This window comes from Lissotriton vulgaris, unplaced genomic scaffold, assembly GCF_964263255.1.
Source record: "Lissotriton vulgaris unplaced genomic scaffold, aLisVul1.2 SCAFFOLD_788, whole genome shotgun sequence".
NCBI classification, from domain to species: Eukaryota; Metazoa; Chordata; class Amphibia; order Caudata; family Salamandridae; genus Lissotriton; species Lissotriton vulgaris.
Window position 1 is genome coordinate 486,829 of NW_028243221.1, and position 27,994 is coordinate 514,822.

Consider the following 27,994-nt stretch of genomic DNA (forward strand, 5'->3'; position numbering starts at 1 on the left):
GCCTTGACTCCTTCACATACCTGTTTCCCCTGCCACTCAAAATGTTCAGTCCCTTTAGCTCAATCTTGCAAGTTTCTTCATTTTCCTGTCCTTTATTTACTCTTTCTTTCACCTTGTTCTCTCTTTCTCCCTATTGATTTGGGTCAAAGTCTAATGATAAAAGATATGTCCTGGCCCACAGAAGTGAGTGCTGGCCCCCACTAACTGCAATTACAGGCACAAATTACAAACAGATCGTTTGACATTAAAGAAGGAAGTCATTATAGCGGGTAGAGCTTGCAGATTTTTTATTAGAGTTTCATGGGTTAGACTGAGTGTGTAATATGTTACGGATTACTTCGGCCTTGGAGTAGAAGAGTGTTTTTTACTATGGAAGGAATGAATAAGCGGCCTAATGAAAGCACAGGGAAGAGTGAGATAGATGGTGTTGACTTTAAAATATGTTGTAGATGAGAGGTTTTCTGATGGTGCAGCTTTCCTTAGATTCCTCATTTTAAGTATACTCTTTTAAGCATTACACTAGGTTCAAAGCTTTTTCCCAGCATTGGCTCTCCAACACAGCCAGGTGGCGCCATGGGAGGTCAGCCTGACCCCACCGGCCAGACATGATGACATGGAGTATATTAGGTGCCAGCTGGAATGCTGGTGTCAGTTCCAGCCTTTTCTGTGCCTTATTGATAAATGTCCAGAGCTCTCACAGTGCTTCACCACTGAACTTCCTTCACATATTAACAGCGACTAGAGTACATTTCTCTTGCAAAACTGTCACAGAAGAAGATGTCATCGTCAGACCGCCATGACTTCTGCAAGTGGTTTTTAGGCTTGGAATATAGGAGGGTACTCCATGAAAGGAATCAGAGATCAAAACATCAAGTTGTTTTTTTGCCAAGGTATGCAGAGTTATGTTAAAGCGATCACCTTCACCTCCTCATGTGCAAGTAAGTCCCTGGCCAGGAATTGATTTCCCAAAAGATCTTCCCACAAAAAAGGGCAAAAAGTGTCATAGGAAGGAAAAGTAATTTTCTTCATCTAGGAATCAATCGCTTTCTGAGTTTCAATGCATTTCCACGATGCCAGACTCTTCTTTGTATCAGACAACATTCTGAAGGTGAAATAGTTCCTGGCTCCATAGGCTAAACCTGTGAAGGTCAACACCTTCTAGCCAGTAATGCGCACTTGTGCTGGACGTTTCCACTTTCCACAGGGCTACTGCCTGAAGGAGAGCATAATCATGCAGACCTAACAACTCTGGTGGCTCTGACCCTGGCACTTCCTGAGGTTGTGTATCTTGGGGTTCTGTCCCCAGTACTTTATAAAAAGTTAACACTGAAGTATAATAAATGCCCAGAGGTAGGTCCTGTGTGCTCACTGCGTGACTGGACCAACCTAAACCAGGCTGATTATCCCTAGCAAATGTGAAATCGGTCCTGAGTCGCTTGTTTTCCGGTTCAGATAGGACCTAGCATAGCAGTTTAGGCTTGACTGTTCCCATTGGATAAGGTTCAAGAATGATTTGCATATAGCTGCGTCCAAACTGAGGTGGCAGGTGGGCGAAATATGATGGATAGGGATGTGGACCAAGCGATTGCCAGTGGCTGAGATTAATTCAAGCATTCCATTTATTACTTTGTTTTTGATACCTTAAGTGTGACTGGTATGCCAAGACATAGGCCCTGGGCTTATTGTGCCACTGGAACCTGGTAATACCTGGCGGATGAGCCCTAACAAGGATGAAACTGTTGCTTATGTTCTGTAGTAGGGGATCTCTGTGTATAGTCATAATCTAGTGAATAGTCCCGCCCATGTGCGTGGACCCCGGCAATCAAAAATAATCTCTTAAATTGTCAAAATAATGCAGAAACTGCAAAGACACTTAAGAGAGAATTTAAAGACAAATAATGCAGCCTATATACAGGCTACACTGTCCAGTACTTCAACTAGAAATTCCACCAAAAAACACTACACATAAAACAGCCTGCCAGTTTCTACCATAGAGAAACTTGCCTCCCCCAGTCAAAGACTCTGGAATGATAGAGAGGAAGGTAGGGACAGACAAGCCCCATAGGCTGCTATTATGTGGCTTAAATAGGATACTGTGCCTTTAAGAGAACTTTCCAGAACTTCTCCCAGTATCCCAGAATGCATAGCAGGTCCCTCTACTTTCAGTTCTTTTTTCCGGCTCCTGCTTACAGGACCCTGGCATTGAGCTCTCCCTTGTTTCAAGGGTTTATTGGATATTTTGGCACTTTTGTGTTCTAAAAGTGTTTCAGTTACTTGCTTGGTGTTCTCTTTCTCTCTTTTGTGCTGTTTCAGGCGTTTTAGGGCTCTAAAATGCCTGGCCTTTTTGATAAGTGCCCAGCATGTGGGAGGAAGAAGGCCAAGAGCGATCCCCATGATGTCTGCATCGTCTGCCTCCCTGAAGATCATGTCCCTGTGGATTGTGTCATCTGCCAGCAGTTTTCAGCTCGGACTCTGAGGGACAGACTGAAGATCAGGCTTTCTGGCCTTGAGGAGAGGTGTCTGCAGGCTGCAGGTGGGTCTGGGCAGGCTGGGAAGGTTCCCTCTGCCTCTGCTGAGGCCTCTGGGGGGCTCCCCAGGGGCAGGAAGTCCAGCAAACGGTCCCGGTCCCCGTCGACGTCGATTGCATCGACGACGACGTCGAGCGGGATGACGGCGGTGTGCTCCCCTTCTCCCCGGGGCTCCGGGTCGAGACCGCGTGACGGCTCGACGTCGAAGATCATGGAGAAGTCGCCGTCGTAGCCACCGTCGACGTCATCGTCTTCGTCGACGTCAAGGTCTTCCTATCGACGCCGACGGCGAAGTGACAAGCATCGACGCTCGCCGTCGAGGCGACACCGTCCATCGCCGTTGAGGCGACACCGTCGATCGATGTCGAAGCACCGGTCGACGCCGAGGGGCTCCTCGACGTCGAGAACATCAAGACGACGGCGACACTCGTCGTCGAAGACGGAACGCTCGACGTCGCGGAGGCGGCGTACGACGTCGCAGAGGAAGAGGTCGACGTCGAGGGATCGGCGTTCGGCATTGAGGAAAGGAAGGTCGACGTCGCGGAGGCGGCGATCGACGCCGGAGTCACGGAAGCGTCGTTCGACGCCAGAAAAGCGACGCTCTGCGTCTCGCAGAAAGCGGTCGGCGTCTAGGAGTCGCTCAGCCTCTCCGAAACTGCGCAAGAGGGATTCTAGTCCCAGAAGTCACGCTGCTTCTAGTGGAGGACGCAAGAGGAAGCGATCACTTGCTGATGGGGCTGGCTCTCCGCCCCCTTCGCCTAAAGGGTCACCGGGCTCGGTGTACTCAGAGGTGTACACGCCTCCTCGGCCTCAGACTCCGACTCCTCCTCCTGTTCCTAAGGAGGATCCTCCACCCAAGCCTCCACTTCCTTCAGGCGACCCACCACCACCTCCTGTCCCTCCGCATGGGCCCACCCCGCAGCCGAAGGTTCCTCCGCCGAGGTCCACTTCCCTGCCGTCTTTGCCTGTTCCTCCTAAGGGGACCCCAAAACCGAAACCCCGTGAGGAGCCAAGGAAGACCCCGCCACGAAAGCCGGCGGAGCGGCCACGGGCTGGCAGGTCTCGCTCTCGCTCTGGGAGAAGGGAGAGATCGCGACACAGATCATCCACGAGGTCAAGACGCCGTCATAGGAGGCGCGAATCTCGCTCACACACGAGGCCCTCGGGGACCCGGGACTATTCTCCTACCCTGTCGGGGTCACCGGACACGAGGGTGTCCCCGATTGATGACCTGGTGGCGTTCCATGACGTCCTTTTGAGGGGCGCTGCGAAGTTGGGCATATCCCTGACGGTGCCTACTCCGAAGACTTCAGTCATTTTTGAGACATTGCATCAAAAACACCTGTCTCGTCCTCTCCTACCTCTGGTGCCGGGGCTGGAGGAACCGGCTATGGCCCTGTTTCTCACCCCTGCGGTGACGAGGGCGGCTCCATCGAGGTTGCTGAAGAAGTACCGGGCTGCCGATTCGGACCCGGCTTTTCTGAGAACGGAACCCCCTCCTGACTCTGTCATTGTGACGGCGGCCCGCAAGCAACATGCCACCACTCCTTCCTCCACGGTTCCCCCGGATAAGGAGTCCAGGTGGATGGATTCGGCAGGGAGGAAAGTCTGTGGAACTTCCGCTACCTCCATGAAAGCTGCGAGTTCCACGGCGCTGTTGGGCAGATACGACCGCGCCCTCTGGGACTCCCTCGAGCGGTTTGCTGAGCATTTACCTCGGGAGAAGCGTGAGGACTTCATGGAAGTGCTGAATGAGGGGATGCTGGTGGCGAACCAGATTATCAGCGCTGCGGCGGACTCTTCCCTGTTGGCTGCTCACGGATTTTGCCACGGAGTCAAACAACTACGCCACGCATGGCTCCGGCTTACGTCCCTGAAACGGACGCACAGCAGAGGGTGGCCAACCTACCTTTCTCCGGTGAGACCCTATTCGGGAAGCATGCGGACGATGAGATGGCCCGCATGAAGGCGGAGGCCGAGACGCTAACGGCTGTGGGCCTGGAGAAGCCTAAAGAGACCAAGAAGACGTACCGCCCTTTCCAACAGCGGTTCGGCGGGCAAGGCCGAGGACGAGGCCAGGCTTCGGGACAATCGCAACAGCAACACCAGTTCCGTAAGCCGTTCCAGAAGCGCCAGAAGGGCAGGGGAGGCCAGCAGTCGGCCCCGGCGCCCAAGGGCCAGGCTGGGTCTATGCCCTAGGAACCTACTTCCCCCGGATCTGTTACCCACTCCGGTAGGGGGAAGCATTACATTTTTTCTGGCAGAGTGGAGAAAAATTACTCAGGACAAGTGGGAGCTGAATATTGTTTGAAATGGATTCAGTCTTCGGTTCACCAGCCCTCCTCCAGCAATTCCCCCAGTCAGCTTGCAGTTTCAGCTGCGCGAGCTTCAGGCGGAAGCAGATATCCTGTTGAGGAAAAGGGCGATAGAAGACGTACCTCTGTCTCAGAGAGGAAGAGGTCTGTACTCCAGGTTCTTTCTGGTTCGCAAGAAGGACAAGAACGAGTTCAGGCCCATTCTGGACTTGCGGCAGGCAAACAAATGGATTCGCAGGGAAAAGTTTTGCAAGCTGTCGTTGCATCAGATTTACCCTCAGTTGCAAAAGGGAGACTGGCTATGCGCTATAGACCTACAGGATGCTTACTTCCATGTGCCCATTGCACACAAACACAGGAAGTTCCTGCGGTTCCAAGTCGGCACCAATCACTATCAATAAACAGTACTCCCATTCGGACTGAAGTCTGCGCCGAGAACATTCTCGAAGTACATGGCGGTGGTAGCAGCTCACCTGAGGAAGAACAAGGTGTTCGTCTACCCGTACCTGGACGATTGGTTGATCAAGGCATCCTCCTTCTCGGAAGCGCGAGCACACTTCCAGAAGACGTGCGTTCTCTTGAACAAGCTAGGGCTGCACATCAACATGGCCAAGTCTGTCCCGACTCCGGTCCAATGCATACAGTACTTGGGAGCCTCCATCAATACGCTGTCAGCAAGCGTGTCTCCTTCGGAAGAGCGACGATTATCACTCCTTCGGAAGGCTCAGGCTCTTATGACGACTCCATCTACAACAGTGAGGACGGTGTCTTCTCTACTGGGATCGATGGCCTCTTGTATCTTCCTGACGCCACACGCACGGCTGCACATGAGACCGCTGCAGGAGTGCTTGGAGGACCAGTGGGATCAGAGGAAAGGATCTTGGGACGACAAGATTCGACGGTCGCTGCATGCTCTTCAGTCTCTGAAGTGGTGGTGTTCGGCGGAGAATCTTCTCAGAGGGGTTCCCTTTCACAAGGACATTCCCACGCAGACTGTCATGACGGATGCTTCTCTCCTGGGATGGGGAGCGCATTCCGGGACTCTACAGATTCAAGGAACGTGGTTGCCGATGGAGGCCACGTATCACATCAATTTCCTGGAACTCAGGGCTGTTTACTTGGCACTGAAGGCCTTTCTTCCGTCCTTCCAGACCAACTCTCTGCTTGTACAGACGGACAATACCACCACAATGTATTACCTCAACAAGCAGGGGGGCTCGAGATCACGCACTCTGTCACAGGAGGCGCAGGCGATCTGGCACTAGCTCCTAGCCAGAGGACTGACGATAACGGCCACCCATCTACCAGGTGTGCAGAATGTTCAGGCAGACGCACTGAGCAGACTGGTTCAGGAAAACCACGAATGGGTCATAAACGACGAAGTACTAGGAGAAGTCTTCGCAAGGTGGGGAACTCCAGACGTAGATTTGTTCGCCACCGCCGAAAACAGCAAGTGCGGAAACTTCGCCTCCAGGTACTTCCAGCCTAGGGACGCTGGGGAATGCGTTATGGATCGACTGGACGAACGGCTTTCTGTACGCCTTTCCTTCCATTCCCCTGATTCCGGCAGTGCTCATCAAGCTGGCCCGGTCCAGGGCTCGGATGATACTCATTACCCCGGAGTGGCCCAGACAGTGGTGGTTCACGGACCTACTTCACCGGTCTCTCCTTCCTCACATTCGGTTGCCGTGCAGGCCGGACCTTCTCACGAAGTTCGGGGGACGGATGTTACACCCCAACCTCTCGTCTTTGAGTTTGGCGGCATGGCTCCTGAGATAGTGCAATATGGTCATCTGAATCTGCCCGATGATTGCATGGACATACTGAAGGAGTCTAAGAGACCTTCCACTCGGACTTCATATGCTTACAAGTGGAAGAGGTTTTGTATCTGGTGCCAGTCTAAGAACCATGACCCTACGACCTGTAAGGAAGATGTCATCCTTCCTTACCTTTTACATTTGGCGCAGTCCGGCCTTAATGTGCATTCTATTAAGGTTCATCTTGCTGCATTGACTGCCTACAGGAAATGCCCTTCACAGACTTCCTTTTTTCAGATCCCTGTGATCAAAGATTTTCTGGAAGGATTGAAGAAAGTATTCCCTCCTGTCAGGCTTCCTTCGCCTTCATGGGAATTGAATGTGGTGCTGTCCAGATTGATGAAGGAACCTTTTGAACCTATTCATAAGGCTTCGTTGCAGCACCTGTCCTGGAAGGCGGCGTTCCACGTGGCCATTACATCGGCCCGCAGGGTGAGTGAAATTCAGGCGTTGTGTTGTACTGAACCTTATACTGTGTTTCATGCTGCTAAGGTTGTTATGCGCACTCACCCTAAATTTCTTCCCAAGGTTATTTCTGATTTTCATGTCAACCAGACTATAACTTTGCCTACGTTTTTTCAGAACCCTTCATCTCCAGCGGAGAGGTCTCTCCATTCCCTGGATGTTAGGAGGGTGTTGAAATTTTATCTGGATAAAACCAAAGATATTCGTAGGTCTGACCAGTTGTTCATCAATTATGGATCGGTCAGGACGGGTCTTGCGACCTCTAAGCAGTCCATCTCTGGGTGGATTGTGTCCTGCATACAATTATGTTACCAAAAGGCTAATAAGACCTTAGGAGGTAAGCCTAAGGCTCATTCCACCAGGGGCAAAGCTGCCACGACGGCTCTGCTCCGTAACGTGCCGATTGCTGAAATCTGCAAGGCAGCCACTTGGAAGTCGGTTCATACCTTTGCTAAGCATTACTGCCTGGACACTGACGCCAGGGCAGATGCTCAGGTTGGGCAGGCTTCGCTGCGGAATTTGTTCGCACAGTAGTGGCGTTATGTATTTATTCTCCACCGCCGCTTTGGTGTGGGGATGGGCTTGCCATTCTATTCACTAGATTATGACTATACACAGAGATCCCCTACTACAGAAGGAGTAGTTTCTGTCCTGTAACTCCAGTTCTGTAGTAGGGATATCTCTGTTATAGTCATAAGCGCCCGCCCTCCTCCCCGGTGGTGATATTTGAAAATGTACGGAATGCGACAGGTCTGGCGTGCTTCGCCTTCAAAAAGAACTGAAAGTAGAGGGACCTGCTATGCATTCTGGGATACTGGGAGAAGTTCTGGAAAGTTCTCTTAAAGGCACAGTATCCTATTTAAGCCACATAATGGCAGCCTACGGGGCTTGTCTGTCCCTACCTTCCTCTCTATCATTCCAGAGTCTTTGACTGGGGGAGGCAAGTTTCTCTATGGTAGAAACTGGCAGGCTGTTTTATGTGTAGTGTTTTTTGGTGGAATTTCTAGTTGAAGTACTGGACAGTGTAGCCTGTGGATATAGGCTGCATTATTTGTCTTTAAATTCTCTCTTAAGTGTCTTTGCAGTTTCTGCATTATTTTGACAACTTAAGAGATTATTTTTGATTGCCGGGGTCCACGCACATGGGCGGGACTATTCACTAGATTATGACTATAACAGAGATACCCCTACTACAGAACTGGAGTTACAAGACAGAAACTACTCCTTCTGGTTTAGGGAGAACCTGTCCTGGTGGTTCAGGCCAGACTTTTCCCATTGGAGCAGGGTCACGACTGATTTGCATATGGCTGGGTCCAATCAGAGGTGGTATGGTGGACGAAAAATAATGGAGTGGGATGTGGCCCTTCGCGATTGCAAGTGGTTGAGATTATTTCAAGCATTCCATCCATCGCGAAGTTTTTGATGCCCTAATAAAAAGTCAGAGCCTGCCAAATAGCCGCCCCCTGTTCAAACAAACTCTTCTTCAGTGCAAACACCTTAATTTATTTTTTTTAATATGTTTATTGCATTTTTTTGTCATGATACATCCATACACATATGAGAAAATTGAACAGTTATGCGTTGGTACAATTGACGAGGCCGTGGCCAATTCAGTCGCCTGTATACATGTAGGAATACATTTGTGAAGAGCAACTGTAAAGCAAGTGAGTCGATATGGTATGGCAACTACATTAGCCACCGGCATAACAAGAAATGAGAATAACAAGAAGGAAATATTGATTTGCGTGAATGGTGATGACACAAATGTCGTTCTCCAATATCCCATCAGAAATTGTTCAGTGCAGCTCATAACCTGTGCCTTGGCAGTGTATCAAAGCATGTTGTGTACATTGGCAATACAATATATATCCAAAGCTTTATTACAGAAAAAAAAGAGATTAACAATTATTGAGAACAATCTGAAAAGTTGTGAACGCTAGAGACTGGGCAGTGTGTATTAGCGGAAGTGTGTGTGTGTGCTCGCCGTTCTCTGGGCAGGGGCAGGCACGAGTCATGTTATTTCAACAATAGGGATCTAGGCACAAGATCCGTCAGGTGCGCAGCAGGGGGGGGGTGGGAAGAGGAGGGGTCTCTGGGGGGGGGGCAAAGGAGGGGGGGGAAAGAAGGAGAGGAGAGAAGACCTCAACCTGAGCTTCGCAAGGGGGAGGTTAATGCTTAATCAATGCCGCTCTGTAGGCACACCCAGTGGTAAGCCGTCAGGGTGCTATCCCAGTCAAGAGCTATGGGATATTTGCGGAGCCCCGCCGTTTCCTCCCTATGGAGCGCTGTACTTTCCGCCCTTGCCCAATTGTCGAACGAGTTACGCCATTGTATCGGTTGTGGGGGGGTGTTATTCTTCCAACGCTTAGTAATGAGGCGCTTTGCAGTGATTAGCCCAAGGTCCCAGAATCTCTTACGAACTTTTGTCTGTTTTGTTCTTCTGAACAACCCCAGCAGGCATGCTTCTCATGTAAGCGGCAGGCTGCCTCCCGTCGCTTTTGCCAGGGTGTCTGACACTGTGGCCCAGTAGAGGTGGAGGGAGGGGCATGTCCAGAGTGCATGTAAGAGTGGCGCATCTACAAGTCCACATCTGGGGCATGCTGTTGTTATTAACCCAAAGTATCTATTGATCTTGTCGGGGAGAGATAGGCACGGTGCACAATGTAGTATTGTATAATCTTAAAGCGGGCGTTGCGTGGTATGTGTAGCGTCCCGGCTAGTATCTGTGCCCATTCCTTGTCTGTCCAGTCGCGGCCTCTGTCAGCTGTCCACTTGTCTCGCAGCCGCTGTGACGAGAATTGCGTGTGTGCGTGTAGCGCCTGGGCTAGCCAGTGTACCACGTGAGAGCCGTTTCCCATCACGTGGAGGTACTGAATTAGGAGGTGTGTTGGAGGCTCCTCCGTTAGCGCGCCCTAGTCACTCGTCAGTGTGTGTAGGAGCGTCGCATCCGTCAGAAATTGCCCAGCCGGTAGACCCGTGCTGTCCGCTAGTGCTGCAAAAGGTAGCAGGGCGCCATCTTCAAACAAGTCACCCAGGCTCTCTAAGTCCACAGCCATCCAGTTGCTCAGCGCGTGTTCCGTTAGTGCCCCCCCTTCCCATGGTGTTCCCAGTAGTGGTAGGTTAGGGGCGTATGACTTGGTAGCACTCGTGAGTTTCAGACTCCTCACGTTGCATTTTCTCGCCACCGCGAGGAGTATTCGATCAGGGCAGCGGGTCTTAGTTAAGGGGTGAAATAGCGCGTGTATTTGCGAGGCCGCAAACACCTCCATTGATGCCTTTGAAGTCAGCTGAGATTATCCTTGAGTTGGAGAAGAAAGGGAAGGTAAGCTTTAATGAAGATCACTTGCCGGAACACTTTCTTATGGCGCAGAGGTGTACCCTGCTGGAAGAATTGTTTACCTCAGACTCAGATGCCTGCACTATGCCAGATACGAAAAATGGCCTCACGGCAGATGATGATTTAGATATTTGGACAACCTCCTTCCCTCATATAACTTTGATGCTGACTTGTATCCTGACTTACAAAATTTCTGTGACCTTGACATCCCTTACTGCTTTGGCTTCACCTCAGAGGAAGTATCATCATTCTCCACTGTAGTCCAGCTGAGTCTTGGAGTTGACCTTGCCTTCTGGAGAGGCAAAATCTAAAATTTTGAAGGACTTCTTACAACCCTCCTCCTCTATGGCAGAGCAGTTGCTTTTATTTAATAAGATTCTTTGGGGGATTATGTCTCACCTGCATGGCAGAAACCCTTCTTGGGCCCAAAAGTCCACAGAAATGCCTGCCCCATGTGACTCTAATTTTCTGTCCTCTCACTGTTTACTGGAAAGTCTGGAAGTTCAAGTTTTTTTCTCAAAGCTAAGCCTGAAAGCCTTCCCAAGAGCACCTTATGCCCTCCATATAGCAACTACCACCTACCTGCTCGACTGATATTTCCACTTCCTGTGTCTAAGCTCTTTGGACACTGTTGCTCGATCCATGGGCACAGTTGTTACACTTTGCTGCCATGCTTGAATGTAGTCCGCTGTCTTATCAGGAGTTGTCCAAGTAACCCTCATGGACATGCCCTTGGATGGCAATCGGCTTTCCCGAGAGAGGGTCACTTCTTACCAGGAACTCTTCTTGAACACTAGGCTTGCTTTCTGGAGAGGCTCACTCACTTGGCCTATCCCCCCTGGGAAACAGTTCCATTAACAGTACAGGAAATTTAAGCTTATCAACTTATCCTGATACCTCAACAAATATATTGCTTCTTTCGGTGTAGTGGTGGAACTGGGGTCATATTGTACAATGCAGCACAATTTCCTTGTTTTTGCTGGGCGCACCTTAAAAAAATGTGTGGCCTGCGCAAACAAGGAGAATGCACCATATCACACTGAGTGTGCTTCCCCCAGGGCAGGCTTGAACTTGCGTTACCCTGGGGGCAATGCAATCAAGTGAAAAACGGAGCGGCTTTGAAGAAGTTGCTTCATGTTTTACCCCTGCAAGGTTAAGAGGGGTGAGAGATCCCCTGGCAAGCGGGTGCAGTGAGTGACTGCACTCGCCTGCAAGGGGATGTCTGAGGGGCCATAGGACTCACTTATCCCCCTCCAAAAAACTGCCATCGGAGGCACCTGACAGTGCACCATCTTTTTGTGCGCCTCCTGATGGCATCTTTGCACCCTCGTCTAGAATATGATAATGGCACAGAGGCAAAAAGATTCTCTCATTTGCATAGGGCCACGACCCTATTCAAATGAGATAACACTCTCTGATGATAGCGCTGGCGGCATATGTGCACCAGCATTATCTGTATTACAAAAGGGGCCACACAAGCATCTGCGGGCCCTTCCATAATACCAAAGTGTCCCAGTGGTGTGCAAAGTGGGAGCAAATGCCCGTTTTGCCCCCGGGGCACTTTGTACAATACTGCCCCAGTACTTATCCAGTCTTTACAATCCTGTGCTGGCATTGCTGACTGAAAACCTCCTTGACTCCTCCCCACTTACATCGCCATATCCCTATGTGGGGTAGGTGAAAGGTCTTCCACTTTCCACTAATTTAGATGCAATCATGATGGATCAGTGGGTCTTGCATCTAGGCAACAAGACATAAGACCTACCCTTCTAATTTCTCCTACCAAACCTCAATCAATCAGAACATGCACTCTGCTAAAGGCCACCATTTTGGAGAAGGAAGTCCTTGTCTGCTGAACAAAAGGGCCATACAGGTAGTGCCTCTGGAAGAAAATGCATTACCTCTTGGTCTCTAAGAAGGACAGATGTCTGAGACCCATCCTGGATCACCACCTTCTGAATGTGTTCATTCGATAGGACAAGTTCAGGATGCTGTTCCTGGGCCAAGTCTTACTGTTCATGAATATGGGGAATTGTCGGCCTCTCTGGATCTGCATGACACCTATTTGAAGTTGCAAGTACTCCTGCTCCTTTTATGTTACCTGCCATTGTGTGATCCTAGCACTGTCAGTTCATGGTCTTACTTTTCAGGCTAATGAGGCACCTTGTGTTGCCATGCTTATGCTGGCAGGTTTGGCATCTTCAAAGGAAGTCAGAACCTTGAATTTTCCTATTTAGATGACTGGCCAGTGGAAGCAGAGCCCCCAGCGCTCTTTGAGGAGCAAATGGATGACTCACGCCCACAACGTTAGCTTTTCTTTCAATGCTTAGAAGTCTGCCTTCACTGCAGTGATTAACCTTCCTATGAATGTGTCTGTCTATAACACAATTGTTGTACATGTAAAGCACTCTGATACCTTCGGGTCTAGTTTGCGCTATATAAAACTAAGAAAAATTTGATACGATCTGCATGAAGCTGAACCCCCTAAATAACATCCATGAGCAGCGTCTGCACACAAATGCACAGTGTAAAGTGCTGAAAAAGAAAGAAAAAGAGTAGGTCATAAAATGGTGGTAAAAAACGGGAGCAGGGGATGTTTGCAAGTATTTGGTCCATGTTCTGGGGGGAGGGCTAAACACAAGAAGAGGATTGGCCATGTATGCCAGGAACAAATGGTGACAAAGAATATGAGACACATGATGGAGCAAGCAAATGGGAAGCCCACAGATTAAACACTACTTGTCTTGCGCTGTCTAGCCGAGCCCTAAACATGGAACATGCTCCCAGGACTCCCTATCAAACATTGTGGCTTTGTATGCGTGGCTTTCCTTTACTAGGGACAGGGCAATATTTTTGGGCATCAATTTGTAGGTGCTTCCGCTTATAATCAAATGCAAATGCTGACAACAGTTTCAATGCAGGTAAATCTCAGTATGAGCAATATATTCACCAAACATAAGCCCCTCTGGAAATGTTGTTGATGTTCAAAGCTTGCAGGAATAGCAGCCGCGAGCTCTAACTGGCTTTGCCTGGAGCCCTACCCAGCCCTGCACTAGGCCAGACCAATTCTTAGCCAGAGCTAAAACAACCCTGGAAAAATTGATTTAACACATTTTGTCTCAGTTTATACGTCTGTGGGCATTTGGGAACACACACACAAGCACACACATGTGCAATAGTGTGTAGTTAGAGTTTCCATTGGCAAGCCATTGTTTTCTTTTCTTTAAAACATTGGGACCATTTGACCATTCTACACATAACGTTCCCCAAAAAGTGTAATCTACTATGGGTTCACCATGGCAAATAGTGTGCAGATCTGTCAAGATGGTTCTGAGGCGGTTTAAGGGGACCAAAAAGTGAGTTTTGCCATTTTAGCTCCCATAGGAATCTTTGCCGTCTGCTACAGAAAAACAGCTGATCAGAATTGCACTAAACTTGGCATAAGAGTAAAACTATAATCAAGGAAGTGCCTTTGATTAGGGTATAAATCCGTACAGTGGTTTCGAGAAACTAATGTTACAAAAGTGTGACAGTTGGGCTTGATAGGCTTAAAGAGGTACGGATGCCTGAACTGTTAATCTATGGATAGTTTACATACCAACCTTAGGCCCATATGAAAAAAATCTAAAGAAATGTGTTCGGACGAGGGAACTGATATGTAGTCTGATCTACAAGATCATTAATATGTGTAAGTGCTTTTATCACCTCAAAGGGAAGTTCATGAGCATTGCATTTGGTGTGCGAGTTATGGTTTGCATGATGGCTGTTGTTCGAGTTATGGCTTGTGGAGCTAACAGGATTGCAGCCTGATGAGTAGCCCTTGATGAGAAACAGGGAGGTTGCTGTACTCCAGAATGACTGCAATATCCTAAGCAGCAACACTGGTTACAATTGAAAAAACTCTGCAATGGACCAAAATGGACATTGCCCAGTCATTGATTGACTGATGGATGAGTCTGGTCTATGACCAGACTGAGGTGTGTGTGAGATAGTCTTGAGGGTAGAACCCTATGAGCACAAGAGGTGGGCTTTCAGACTTCGACATTACTTCAGGAAATCATTGAAAGCCTTAGGTTTTTAGGCATGCTTTTTCATTTTTTTTTCATAGTGAAATGATATGATCTGCAACTAAATCCTTTGCAGCCCTATGAAGGGAGTTTGGGGTTTGCATATCTTAGGCTCCAATAGGACTCAATGGCTGAACAATGCTGGAGAGAGATCCTTTTGTGTACAATGATCTTTCTTTGACAGGTAGTCAGTGTAATGTTTCACCAGTAATGAGCATATGATCGCAGTGTCACAGGTTGTCTATAGAGCCAGTCTCCTTCACTTGTGATCCTGTGGACTTTAGCAGGATTCTTTATATGTAATCCTGTGGTGACCATAATTAGTAGAAATCTAGGCAGAAGATGACCACAGCAGAAACAGGGCTAATTTATAGGGAAGGTTCAGCCTACTTCACACTTTGATGGATCTCTTGTTGGCAGTTTACTGCTCAAGTTTGAATTTAGTCATATATACAATTAGGGTAGAATGTCCTAACTACATATATTTACAGTGCAACTTCCAACTCATATATGAGTTTATTACTTTTAGCACGAACTGCTGCCTGGGATGGGTTGGTTTGTATGGGCAGTGATGTAAATAACATTAACCTATCAGCCAATGTAGCCCAGGTCTTTCTTCTTAGCATGTACATTGCAGACTGCCCCTGAGATAATCTTACTGTGTTCATAAGCTCTTTATCGCTGCTCGGTTAGTAACCACTTTAACTGGTTCCTTCTATAGTTGTGTGAACATCTGACTGCTGAGTTGACTATTTCTCCATTTGTCATGGCTGTGCTCTCGCTCTTGCATTCCTCCCATGCAGTTATCGTGGTGGCTCATTTCCTTCAGAGTATAACGTCAAAGCTGGTGCTAGGAGGCGAGTTGGTATACCACCGACGGCCAGGTGAAGAGGGGACCATAGTGACCCTGGCTGGCAAATATTCAGGTGAGCATGCAAAAGTTGATAAAAACATAGTGGACTCAGATCTTTGTTCTTTTATGACTGTCAAAATTCCTAATGGTATACGCATTCTCTATTACTGGTTGCATCACCCTTATTTCCTAGAGGTATTTGATACGAACTCGTATCACACATCCCTTTATTCTACTGATTACGAGTACAGTGGAGCTGTATCCCTAGGTGGCATACTGTTCCACCTGATCACAAATGGCCCATTCTCTCCACATGTGGTTTAACCCAGTTCTGCTCTCGGTTATGCCAGGTGTGGGAACACTAGACCAGATTTTACTAGCTGGAAATTCCAGTCTGTAAAATTGCTTGAAGTTTTGGCTCCAACAGCAGCCCAGCCTAATCCCCAGGTCCATGCCAAGCCTTTTCGTTAACTAGGAGGTTAATATGCACTTCTCACCCCTGCCCAAATTATTGTTCTCCTTCCCTCATCTACCCTACCAACATCTCTCCCGCTGTCGTCGTCTTCTACTATATGACAGTTCCTGTTGTTATTGTCTCCTCCTTTGACTTCCTTTATTCCTTAGTGCCACACATATCTTCCTTCCCTGCCTGCAATTAGACATTGAATTATCAAAAACTGAAATTATCTACGCCCTGTCCTCATCTGTTCAATTACTCATTTTTCTACGATCTTTTCCCTGTGGCATTCTTTCTTTTGAGTTCACTATAACTAAATACTGCACCCTATTACGACAAAGTGCACACTTGATAAGGACATCTAGCCGCAGATTCTTTACCTTTAATTTTCCCAGACATCAAACTGGATCCGGATGATTTTTCTTCAAGCATTACCCTTGCATGCCGGTAAGTGGCGTTGGTCGGCTCCGCATGGCGTTGTATGCGTCGTGTCCACTGTTGTGATGTCCGCGTCACCTATATAGGCACCACCTCTGCATGCTGACATCAGTTCTTTTCTTTCCGCACCAGCCAGCGCAGATTCGTGGAGAGAGCTACCCTCGGTAATTTTTCGACAGGCTTTTTTCAACATTTTGTCGAACATTTTTTGGTATGTCTGTTTTTCCGACACATCAAAGAAGACTTCTAGATTGAAACTATGCGGTGCCTGCCACTGCACCATGTCGATGACGGACCCACACCTGATTTGTCTTTGGTGCCTGGAGCGCAACCACGACTCAAAATCATGCTCTCACTGCTGGACAATGTTTTGAGGGAGCGGTGTGTAAAGCTGTGTCATTCGCCCCAGAGATATTGTTATCAGTCCCGGTCAAAAGGAAGGTCCAGCCATCGCCCTTCCACTTAAAGCCATCAGGAAGGTCAGGTAAGAGGCATAAGAAACACAAGAAGTTAAAGCGTGCTTCGACGTCTCCCTGTCCGCCGGCTGACGTGATGGAGGAGCCTCGGTGCTCTAGGCCTCGTTCTGCAGCTCCTGTGTCGGCACCACGCTTCCCTTCCTTCCCAGGAACCGATTGACCCGTGCCCAGCTCAGATAATTTGATGATGCCATGTGCCATGTGCCTCATATTTGGGTGGCCTGACCCTCCTGGTACGCCATCATGCCCCGGAGGCTCATAGGTGACTCGATTGGGTTCAGTGCAGGCAGCTCTGGCCCCTGTGACCACTACCCAAAGCCCCCCACTTGGATCTGGTAATCGATATGGACCAATGCTGGTTGTGCCACTGAGACCTTCCCCTGCGCAGAGACACCTGACACTGCCAACAGCCCACCCCGCAGCCCCCCCCACCCCCAGCAGGGCCTCCCGCATTCTTATCCCTGACAACCTGGAGCCAGATCAGCACCTACTGAAGCCGATTTCAGCACCAATGGCACCCTTGGGTCTTAGATTGCTTCCTCAGCCTTATTTTGAAGGGGTAGGAATGGAGGAAGATTCTGAGGGGTCGCTGAACCCTTTACAAGACCAGCCTCAATACGAAATGGATTGTTATGAGGAATTGGGTGAGGCCAGTGGACAGGATATCTCTCCAGATTCTGGTCTGCTTCCTTTCCTTACTGTGACTACGGAGGAGGGAGCTTCGTATGCAATGGTGGTGAGAAGGGCAGCTGAGGTCCCGGAACTTCAGCTGCCTTCGGTGGAAGTCAAGATGAACTTCTTAACGCAGGTCTTACTGCCAGGTGTCTCCTCCTCAGAACCCCTCCTACCATTCAACGAGGCCTTGACTAATTTACGTCTGGGATCCTGGTCCAAACCCAGCACAGGGACTCCTGTGAATAGGACAATCACCTGCCCCCATCGCCTTGCACCGGACGACCCACATTTCTGCACCAACCACCTTACCCCTGAGAGCTTGGTGGTCCAAGCCTCTACCTCACAAGGCGCGTTCCCTTCCGCACCCTCGGACAGGGAATCCAAGAGGCCGGATAGTTGATGTAAGAAGATCTTTTCTTCCGCCAGCCTTTCATTGCGGTCAGTGAACATCGCATGCCTAGTCCAATATTCCCACTCCTTGTCGGAAACGGTTGCACAAGTGCTGCCATAGGTCCCGGAGGAGGCCCGGCCATCCTCTCCTAAGCGGTATCAGACAGGAGGGATGCGACAAAGTTCGCCGTTCGATGTGGGCTTGACACGACCGACTCACTGGGCAGAACAAGGTCATTGATGGTGGCTGCTCGACACCACGCCTGGCTGAGAACTTCTGGATTTTCCTGGGATGTCCAGGCTTCCCTCATGGAAATGCCCTTTGATGGACCCATCTCTTCAGAGGCAAAGCAGACATGGCCCTAGAGCTCTTTGAAGACCCACACGCTATGGCTGAGTTCTTGGGCCTCTCAGTGGCCACACACCTCTGTCTGCTTTTTGCCTCTTTCGTGGGTACAGAAGGGTCTTTCAGGCACGCAAGTTCAGTAACCTCTGCCCGGCCATGGGCGTAGCTCGTTCTGACCCCATGGGTTGGGCAGCCAGAGTTCGGGTCAGTCCACCACCCCACCGCCCCTCAGCCTCCAAACCTTCCTATTCCAGCCCTTCTAGATCACGGGCGGCCAGTTGGTGGCAGGATCAGCCATTACCTCCACCTTTGGGAAATTATCACATCGGATAGGTGGGTCCTTCAGATGGTCCGAAGGAGCTACTACCTTCCCTTGAAGACTACCCCTCCCTCCATGCCTCCAGCTTGCGACCGGCTGGCAGAGAATCACCAGGCTTTGCTTCAGGAGGAAGTCATGACTCTCTTGGCCAAGGGAGCCATAGAGAGGGTTCCGACACCCGAAGTAGGCTGTAGTTGCTATTCCGGCTACCTTCTTGTCCCGAAGAAGGAAAAGGGCCTGAGCCCTCACCTAGATCTGCGTGCCCTCAACTACTTCCTCAAAAAGAACAGGTGCAACATGCTCACTCCTACTCAGGTCTTGCCTGCCCTGGACCCAGGAGACTGTATGGTAGCTTTGGACTTAGAGAACACCTATTTTCACATTCCTGTTCTGCCTGCCCATTGGCGCTACCTGCGGTTTACGATAATCCACAGACTTTCAGTTCACTGTGCTTCCCTTTGGCCTTACCACTGCCCTTCGGGTGTTCACCAAGGTGATGGCAGTGGTCGCAGCTCATCTGCGCAGATCAAGGGAACTAGTCTTCTTCTATCTTGATGACTTGTTTTTTAAGGCGAGTTCGCCCCAGGCTATCGTGCTCGACCTCCAGACTACGGCGAACTTTCTGCACGTGCTGGGGTTCTCTATTAATGTGCCGAAGTTACACCTGACACCCTCTCAGGCGCTCCTTTTTATTAGAGCTCTTCTGGATACAGTGCAGTGTCCTCTCGAAACGTCGAGTCCATGATATTCAGGCTAATGTACGGATGTTTTAGCCTTTATCCTGGATTTCGGTGAGAATGATTCTGAGGCTGCAGGGCCTCATGGCCTCCTGCATCCTGCTAGTGACACATGCCAGATGGAATATACGGGCTCTGCAGTGGGACGTGAAGTTCTAGTGGGCGCAGCATCAGCGGAATCTCTCCGACATGGTCCAGATCTTGGAGAGAACTGCACAGGACCTGCAGTGGTAGGTTACAAATCGCGATTGGGTCAGATGCAGCAATCTCTCTCCCTTCCCCAACCAGACTACACAATAGTAACCGATGTGTCACTCCTGGGATGGAGCGGCTATCTGGGAGAGATGGTCTCCGGCAGAATCTAGACCCAACATCAACTTGCTGGAGCCAGACCATTCAATTGACATTGAAAGCCTTTCTTCCTCCAATCTAGGGAAAGCTGGTTCAAATATTCATGGACAACACCACCGCCATGTGGTACTGCAACAAATAGGGCGGGGTCAGGTCGTAGACCATTTGTCAAGAGGCCCTGCTTCTTCAAACGTGGCTGGAACAGCTAGGCATTTCCCTGGTGGTTTAACACCTGGCAGGTTCTCTCAATGCCAGAACAAACAAATGCAGCTGTCGATGCCTAGCGGATCATGAACGGCGTCTCCATCCGGAGGTGGTGCAAGTTCTCTTTCAGCAGTGGGGAGAGCCTTGGTTAGATCTGTTTGCCTCCGCTGAGAACGTGCAATGACAGCAGTTTTGCATGCTGGAGTTTCCAAGGTGACACTCGCTCAGCAACGCTTTTCATCTCAAGTGGAGCTCAGGATTCATATACGCCTTTCCACCAATACCAACCCTGTCCAGAGTGCTCAAGAAGATCAGGAGTGACCAGGCCGAAGTCATTCTTGTCGCTCGGACTGGGTATGGAAAGTCTGGTATACTGAGTTTCTCCAGCTGACCATCAATCCTCTGATCAGGCTGCCCCTTCGGGAGGATCTTCTATCGCAGCAGCAGAGGAGGGTCCTCCACCGAACCTGTCAACTCCACACCTTCTGGCGTGGAGATTGAGCGGCGTCAGTTGAAAGCATTCATCCTTCCTCCCGAAGTCTGTAATGTTATTTGATAGCCAGGAGTCCCTCTACCAAGCTGGTATACGCATACCGGAGGCACAAATTTGTAAAATATTGTACAGAAAGATCTATTGATCCTCTTGGATTCTTACCTCTCTCAAGTCCTTATTTTTATTTTGACCCTGGCCTTGCAGGGCTCTGCTCTGAGCACTCTCAAAGGGTACCTTTCGGCCCTGTCTGCCTTTTAGAGGCTACCAGACCAACCCTCTTTATTTAAATATCCTATTGAAATAGATTTCCTAAGGGGCTTGTACATATGTTTCAACCTGCCCCTTTCAACATGCCTCAGTGGGACCTTAATTTGGTTCTCACCTTCCTGATGTGTGCTCCATTCGAACCTCTGCACCACTGCCCCCTCTGGCTTTTTACCATTAAAACAACCTTTTTAGGGGCAATAACATCTGTCTGGAGAGTGAGCAAATTGCAGGCTCTGTGATCTACGATTGACCATATTCCCTGATAAGTTGGTGCTTTGCACTATGGCCTCTTTCTTACCAAAAGTGGTAACACCATTCCACATGGGGAAATCTGTCACCTTGCCCACTTTCTACGCTCCTCCACACCCCTCTAAAGAATAGGAGCGACTCCACCATCTGGACCCCAAAAAAGCATTGTTATTCTACCTTGACCGCACAAAAGAGTTCCGGTTGGACGACCAACTCTTCGTGGGGTATTTGGGACTGAAAAAGCGTTGTACAGTACAGAAAAGGACAATCTTTTGTTGGGTCGTCCTTTGCATTAAAATCTGTTACGCTCTGGCCAAAAAGCAGCCAGCCTCCTGAATGCTTAAGGCTCATTCTATCAGAGCTAAGGCTGCTATCACGGCATTGCAACGTGGAGCTCCAGTCATCGACATTTGTCAGGAAGCAACGTGGGCATCACAGCACACGTTCACCAAGCACTACTGCCTGGACTGTCAAGAGATGGCCTTTTAGTCCGCTCTGTCCTGCAGGACTTCCACAGTCCCTCCTCTGGGGATGGTATTGCATGGGTCTCTATTCAGAGGTAAGGAATCTGCGGCTAGATGTCTCTATAAGACGGATAAGTTACTTACTTTCAGTAACGCCTTATCTGGTAGAGACATGATCTAGCTGCAGATTCCTTACCGACCCACCCATCCTCCCGGCACACCGGGCAGGAATTTTAGGGGCAGGGCTGTTCCTTTTCTTGGCCCTAGTTCAAAACACACCAATGTCAGTGAACTTCATAGCTTCGCACTGCTGGCTTGGAAAGTTGTGAAAGTAAATGACGTCAGTACGCCGAGGTGGCCCTATATAGGTGACATGAACATCACAACGGGGGAGACGACGCCAATGACGTCATGCGGATTGACTGATTCCACCTACCGGCGCGCAAGGATATTGCTAGAAGAAAAATCTTGACGCCTAGGAAATTCAAAGGTAAGAAATCTGCGGCTAGATCATGTCTCTGCCAGATAAGGCATTACAAAAGGTAAGTAGCTTGTCCTTTAGCTTTAGTATCCTTGTACACTATCAGCCAGCGCTGCGCCACTATATGCTATCACCCCCACTCTTCTCCCTTGAGAAAGGTTCAGCCCCCCTACCCCATTGAGGAGAGCACCAGCTTTAGAATAAGAGTGCTAGTGTGATTACAGCTCATGTGTAGTTATCCCTTCGGAAGTTATAGCGCTTTGTCTTTACTACTAGGTATCAGTTGTTATTCCTGCAACACTTGGTGGATCACATCCTCTTTGAACGGGTGCAGCTGTCCAGCTTTCTCTCCCGCGCACTTGCATTCTCTCTCCCGAGAAGTGACGCAACAGCTTGCAGATTTATTCTTGTATCTTCCTACATCTTGTCTGCCCGCACTTTGCCCGTTCTCCTGGCAACCATTCAGTCAGTAGTCCTGGGTTGTCAGGATACCAATAAATGCCACAGCACCCAGGGGTCTCGGTAGTCTAGTCTAGCTGTTCACAGGGTGGATAGATGTAGCCCTGCATGGGCCAATTACTTTGAGCAGATGCGGCCACGCACAGGCCAGTTACTCTCGGGCAGAGGCAGCCATCACCGGCTAGTTACTTTTGACAGGTGATCACTGCCCCAACTGGGCCCCAGCCATCACAGTTGTGATCTTTGCAATCCCTGCCAGGGTCCTTTTTAGAGAAACTAAAGGCCCCCAGACACTGTGGTATAGATCACTCTATTCAATCCTTCTATCCTGAGTGGCCACGCAGACATCGGGACATGCTGCACCTCCCTCCTTCTGGACAGGCACTCCTCCTGCAGGGTTGGTATGCTCCTTCCTTCTCTCAAAAGGCAAGCTTCTAGGTGCTTCTGGGAAGATATACAGCCCTTCTGGCCAGAGGTACAGATGATTTCCCTTCATCTGTGGGATGCTAGCTGTCATGCAGACACCAGCTCTGGTTGCGCAGCAGTCCTCAGAGGAATTTGAGGAGCACTTCCTTGGTCAAAGATGATTTTGAACATGAATACAAGTGTGGTAGTGATGTTCTACTTTTGTATAGCTACATCGGTCCAGAGATGTGTATCCACTGTCTGCAGCTTCAGAACCGGTTTAAGGTGGTTCTCATTTCAAGTATCCTCTCCAGGCTGTTTTCCAGACAAAGCCTTTGTACAGAGTGATGATTATCACAGCTGGGTAGTCTTCAGTCCGGAGCATCCACAACAGAGCCACACAAAGGTGTGAGGTTTCTGCACCAGCTAACTGAAGGAGTTAATCATGGAAAGATGAAAGGGCTGAACCTACTTAAAGGTTCCCTTCACCTTGCACAAAAGAGTCTGCAGCCCCACCCCTCACGCCTTACATCTACCAAATGGAAGTCTTCAGAAGCGAATCAGCAGCCTCTTCCCATGCAAAAGCCTTAATCGGATTTCTAAAGGAGGCCTGTCATCTCCTCTAGCTTCAGTGTCTAGGCCTCCTTTCTACAGCTCCAGGAATGTTGGAAATACACTTCCACTGTCTGGGAAAATCCTCTCCTCTGCCGTGTGCAAATGTCAAGCTTTTGGTGTATAAAACAGATCCTATGGGCCTCGATTACTCTGGCTCCCTTACACATACACTATGCATGTACCATGCTCGCTACACACACATGTATAACATCCATACAGGTTGTCAGCACTAGGAGATGGGAAAGCACATAGAGGCTGAACTTTACAGGAGTGGGCTTGTAGGCCCCCACTACAGTGACACTGATAAAAAAGGTCTCGTCACAACTTTGGGTGCACAAAACACAATATGCTTTCACCACCAGTTCACTTAATGAGGTTATGCTTGGCTGCCCCTCCAGATCACAGGAAAAGCATAGGATCTTACTCATATCATTGGACAGGCCTCACTTCTGGACATAGATTAGGCTGATGCTAGGGCCAAATTCGAAAACCAGGATACCAAATACATGCAGTCGGACACTCAAGAGCATGACCGCACATCAAGCAGTAAACATTCCTCTCTAAATCTTCTCTTCTAGGCAAGATCACAAACTTCTATAAAGAATTATGATGAACACTGACCTAACTCTGCCTACAACTTCCAAGCTCCATCCCCTCTGACCAGTAACCTTTGAGGAAAAAAAGTGATGAGTACGTTGACTGAATTAATCCTACCTCTGGTAATTAACTCAGGGCTGCATTACAGTCTTTCATTTTTTTGGCCACAAGCCACCTCAGACAGGGAACTGTAATGCAAATTAGGGGTGGGTGGACCTCGCGGAGTTACATAAAAAATCTGCAAGATTGTGCAGTGTTCTGCGAGCAGGCAGAATTTGGCACGTTGTGCTGCTCACGCTGATGTTGAGCACCGGGAGCTTGTTCCGTGGTGTAAACTCAGCACGAACTGCACCATGCTGTGCGTCAGAGGGCACTGCTTCTTTTGCTGCTCAAGTTGATTTTCTACTCGAGCTGCAGTTTTCTCAGTTTGAACAGTCGCAACCTGCCATGACAGCCCGCACTGAAAAAATCTTGCCAGGTGAAGGTCTAACTTCCGAAAAGTTCACTAGAGTACTCTGATCCTCGCTCTCCAACTTAACGTTGGCGAGCCGTGCGTGAGAAAAAACGGTGCAACACAATGGTTGGCCGAGTTTTGCCGGAACTCCGCATTACAAGTGTAACGCGGAGTGGGCACAACTTAGCAAACTCCGCTGATGGAGCAGAGTTAATGCAAATTAGCTGAAACTGCCATGCCAGGCTCTCTCTGAATGAACACAAGCAACACCTGACTGATTTAAGCCTATTGGGGGCTTGTGATTATGGTGCAGATTGAATCCTATGGCACAGTGAGCATCTGGCCAACATCTTGACATAACATCAGACTTAATGTGCTGCCTTGTATTATGCTTGAATTATTCTGAGCCACTGGTTATTTCTTGGTGCTGGATTCCAGTACATTGCTTTTTTGTACTGTGCCACGTTTTGCAAAATCAGTCTTAGTGCTGCTACTGTAGGAACAGTCTAACCAAACTACCAGGCAAGGTCCCCTCTCAACAGGAACTTGAGCAAAGCTTTCCATTTTATGATACTATTCAATCTGTTCGTAGGGCTTCCTAACCCAAATACATGTGAAGACTGCTCTTTTGTGTATCTTAACCATCTATTTGTTTATTGAGACACATCTTTTCCCAAAGTCATTATTTCTTGCTTTTTGCTTTTTCTCTCCCTCTGCCTCACTTATTCCCACACTTTTTTGGCTATTCCACTATTTCTATGTCTCTATTCATTGCTTGCTTTCGATATAATCCTTACATTATATTTCTGATCTTATGCTCATATTTTCAGGCCCACCATATTCTTTTTTTGTGTGCAAATGTTTCCTTATTCGTCTAAATCTATTGAAGTCTTCATTGAGTGTGCTCTTTCTCTTTTTTTTTTTTTAATTTTACAGCATGGCCGTTTCATCCATTAAATTTGTGTTTTCCATTTGGGTTTTCCTTGGCCTTCATTTATATTTCCCAGTCTTATTCTTCTCCAGTTGTTTCTTTCTCTCTCTCTCTCTTCCTCAGATCCCATTGTCTGTCATTCTTGAAATCTTCATTGCTTTCCCTCGTCCAGGTTTGTCTCTACCTTAAATCTCCCTCTTCTCCTTCTTTATCCGTTTTTACCTTTTCCATTCTGTATTATACTTTTGCTTGTTCATCATGCACTCTTGCTTACTCTCTGACCCTCTCTCTCTCGTTGTCATTGTGCTGATCTTACTTACATTCCCTCTTCCACTTTTCAGTGTTCTGCATGGCTAATTACCCCAATTTCCCTTGATTTGTTGTGTCATTGTGTCCATTAACATGTAATCCAGACTTCCTTGAGTTCCAGTGCATTTTTCCATGTGCTCACTCACTCACCTTAACTCTGTGTTTGCTTTTATTATCCAATGCTATTTCCTTTGTGTTTGTTGTAAATTACTTTCTTACCTCTTTTGTCTATCTCTTCCAGTCTTTCATGGCTTCACCCTTCTTTGCTCTTATCCAACTTGTCTATATTGCTTTGCTTTGTCTTTTCCTTTTTCTGTGCTCTATATTTTCTCACACACGATTCTTTTCTGTTCTTGTCCATCATTTCAAGTATTCTCTGCACTCTCATTATTTTATATTTCGTCCTTCATTACCTAACCCGTCCTACCTTCCTAGTATTCTTTTCTCTGGAAATATTGTTGTCAGAATATTATCCGCCGATAAATTGTGTCCTAAATATAGTTTACATAAATATTACTCTGTGGAATTGATGATAGAAAGTCTAAACCCAATGGGAAGGTATTTTCTCAACGAAATTTATAACACAAGATTTTTTGTCACAGAACTTTGCTGACTGCTATATTCTGACGTACAACTCTCCTCCGTATTTCTTATTCTTCAAATCAAAATCTTCTGTTTTTCCTTCTTTCCCTCTTTTTTGCCTTGTCCATGTATCGCTTCCATTTGTCCTTTAATCCTTACACTTTCCTGCCTACTTTACCTTCCTCATTCACTCGTTCTCTGGTTTTCACTTTTCTTTGTCCTGCATGTTGGAATTCAGCTTTCTTGCTTTTCTTGTCCAGCTAATAGAGTTTTGTGTGCTTTTGGTTTGATCGACGTCTCTCTGCTGCTTGCCGTTTTTGTTGACATCTGTCTCTGCTTCTTTTTTTGTATTCTTGTTTCTGACTTTGCTTTGCACTATCAAACCCACCCATATCTGTTCTCTAATCGTTTATTTTATCTTCCAGCTCAGAACTGGGTGGCAACACTGAACATTGGTTATGGTGGCGCTCATGCTAGCTATTACCACAAAGCCAATGACCAGGTACAATCCTACTAAACCTCTTTTTTTCCCTTATTGTTCTGTATCCTTTCCTGTTACAGTATTACATAAATTCTGTTATAAAAAGACGTATTTTGTGTGCTATCACTTCAAGTTAATGACCGCACATTACTTTCCAAAAATAGATCCAGGTCGGTGTGGAGTTTGAAGCCAATACCAGGATACAGGAGACGTCCTTTGCGTTTGGTTACCAGTTGGACATCCCGAAAGCCAACGTGGTTTTTAGAGGTAAGCCTGACAAAAATGCAGTATGGAATAAATAAATAAATATATTTCTCCAGTACTGTATCTTTCATAGATTCACATGCTTGTATCTTCCCCGTTGTCATGGTGGGAGTCCCACGGTAACAGTAAAATAGCAGTATTAAAAAAATTAACATTCAATTGCCATAGGAAATTACTAGCCTTTAGCATCCTATTACCATTGTTTCAAAACGTCCAAACTCCAGCCAATCAGAGCGTAGACCATACAGTCTCCAACCCTTGCAGGGCCACCATACCTCAGATTTTTTACTGTACGTTATGTGTTTGCGAGTCGCCCTGAGCTCTGCTCAGTCACAGTGTTTCTACTGTTGCCCTTTTTAACTTCCAGCTTACAGTTCATTTGTTGCTTCATCTCTTCTTCCGAGGTACAGTCCAGGAGTGTGAGTACCTATTTTTTCTTCATTATGTCTGAGTCTAAAAAAGGGGTTGTTCAGGCCCTGCAAGACTTGTGAAAAGTTTAGACTGTATTCTGAGGACCCGCATAATGAGTGCTTTCATTGCTTTTATCCTGACCACAAGCCCAGAGAATGCAAGTACTGTGGTACTTTTTCCACAAAACCCCTCAAAGATCGTTAGGGTAGGCTTCTTCTCTGGCTGCAAAGAAAAAGGCTGCTAAGGACTCCGACTCTGAAGGTGAAGGGAGGCCACAAACCTCCTCCAAGAAAAGGAAGGGTCTTCCTCTTCACTGAGAGAACCTAAAAAAATCTAGATCTCAAAGTAAGGAGAAGCCTGAGTAAAAGAGGGTTAAAAAAGATAAGCCTGGTTCCTCTTCCTCTCATCAAAAAGCTGGTTCTGCTTCACCGTCAGCACCATACTCCCTTCCAGGGATTCTTCATCTGTAAAAATCTGCTTGTCAATGAAGAAATCACAGTCTGCAGCCTCTGTTCCAACAAAATCAGGAGCTCTGTCGACGGTCTCATCACTGACTTCAACTATGTTGACAGTCAAGATTCCGATAGCGGTTTCGTCATCAAAGACGGAAGTGCTGCTGTCACCGTCAACGACTGTCGTAAGACTGTCTCCATCGACGAGGGCTTCTCCACCGACGGTCCAGCTCGTCACCTCACCGTCGGCGAGTCTCTCTCTTCAACCGCTGCTAAAGATTCTACAGACGACTACAGCGTCGCCG

The 27,994-nt window shown here is 48.1% G+C and overlaps 1 protein-coding gene across 1 annotated transcript in view; it reads left to right on the forward strand.

Annotated features, from left to right (window-relative positions):
* TOMM40L (translocase of outer mitochondrial membrane 40 like) overlaps nt 1-27,994 on the forward strand; it is a 537,771-nt gene that overhangs the window by 486,828 nt on the left and 22,949 nt on the right. Inside the window, exons 6-8 of the mRNA XM_086948535.1 lie at nt 15,333-15,455; nt 26,507-26,583; nt 26,727-26,829. Coding sequence (XP_086804661.1) covers nt 15,333-15,455; nt 26,507-26,583; nt 26,727-26,829 — 303 coding nt within the window. The remainder of the gene's footprint in view (nt 1-15,332; nt 15,456-26,506; nt 26,584-26,726; nt 26,830-27,994) is intronic.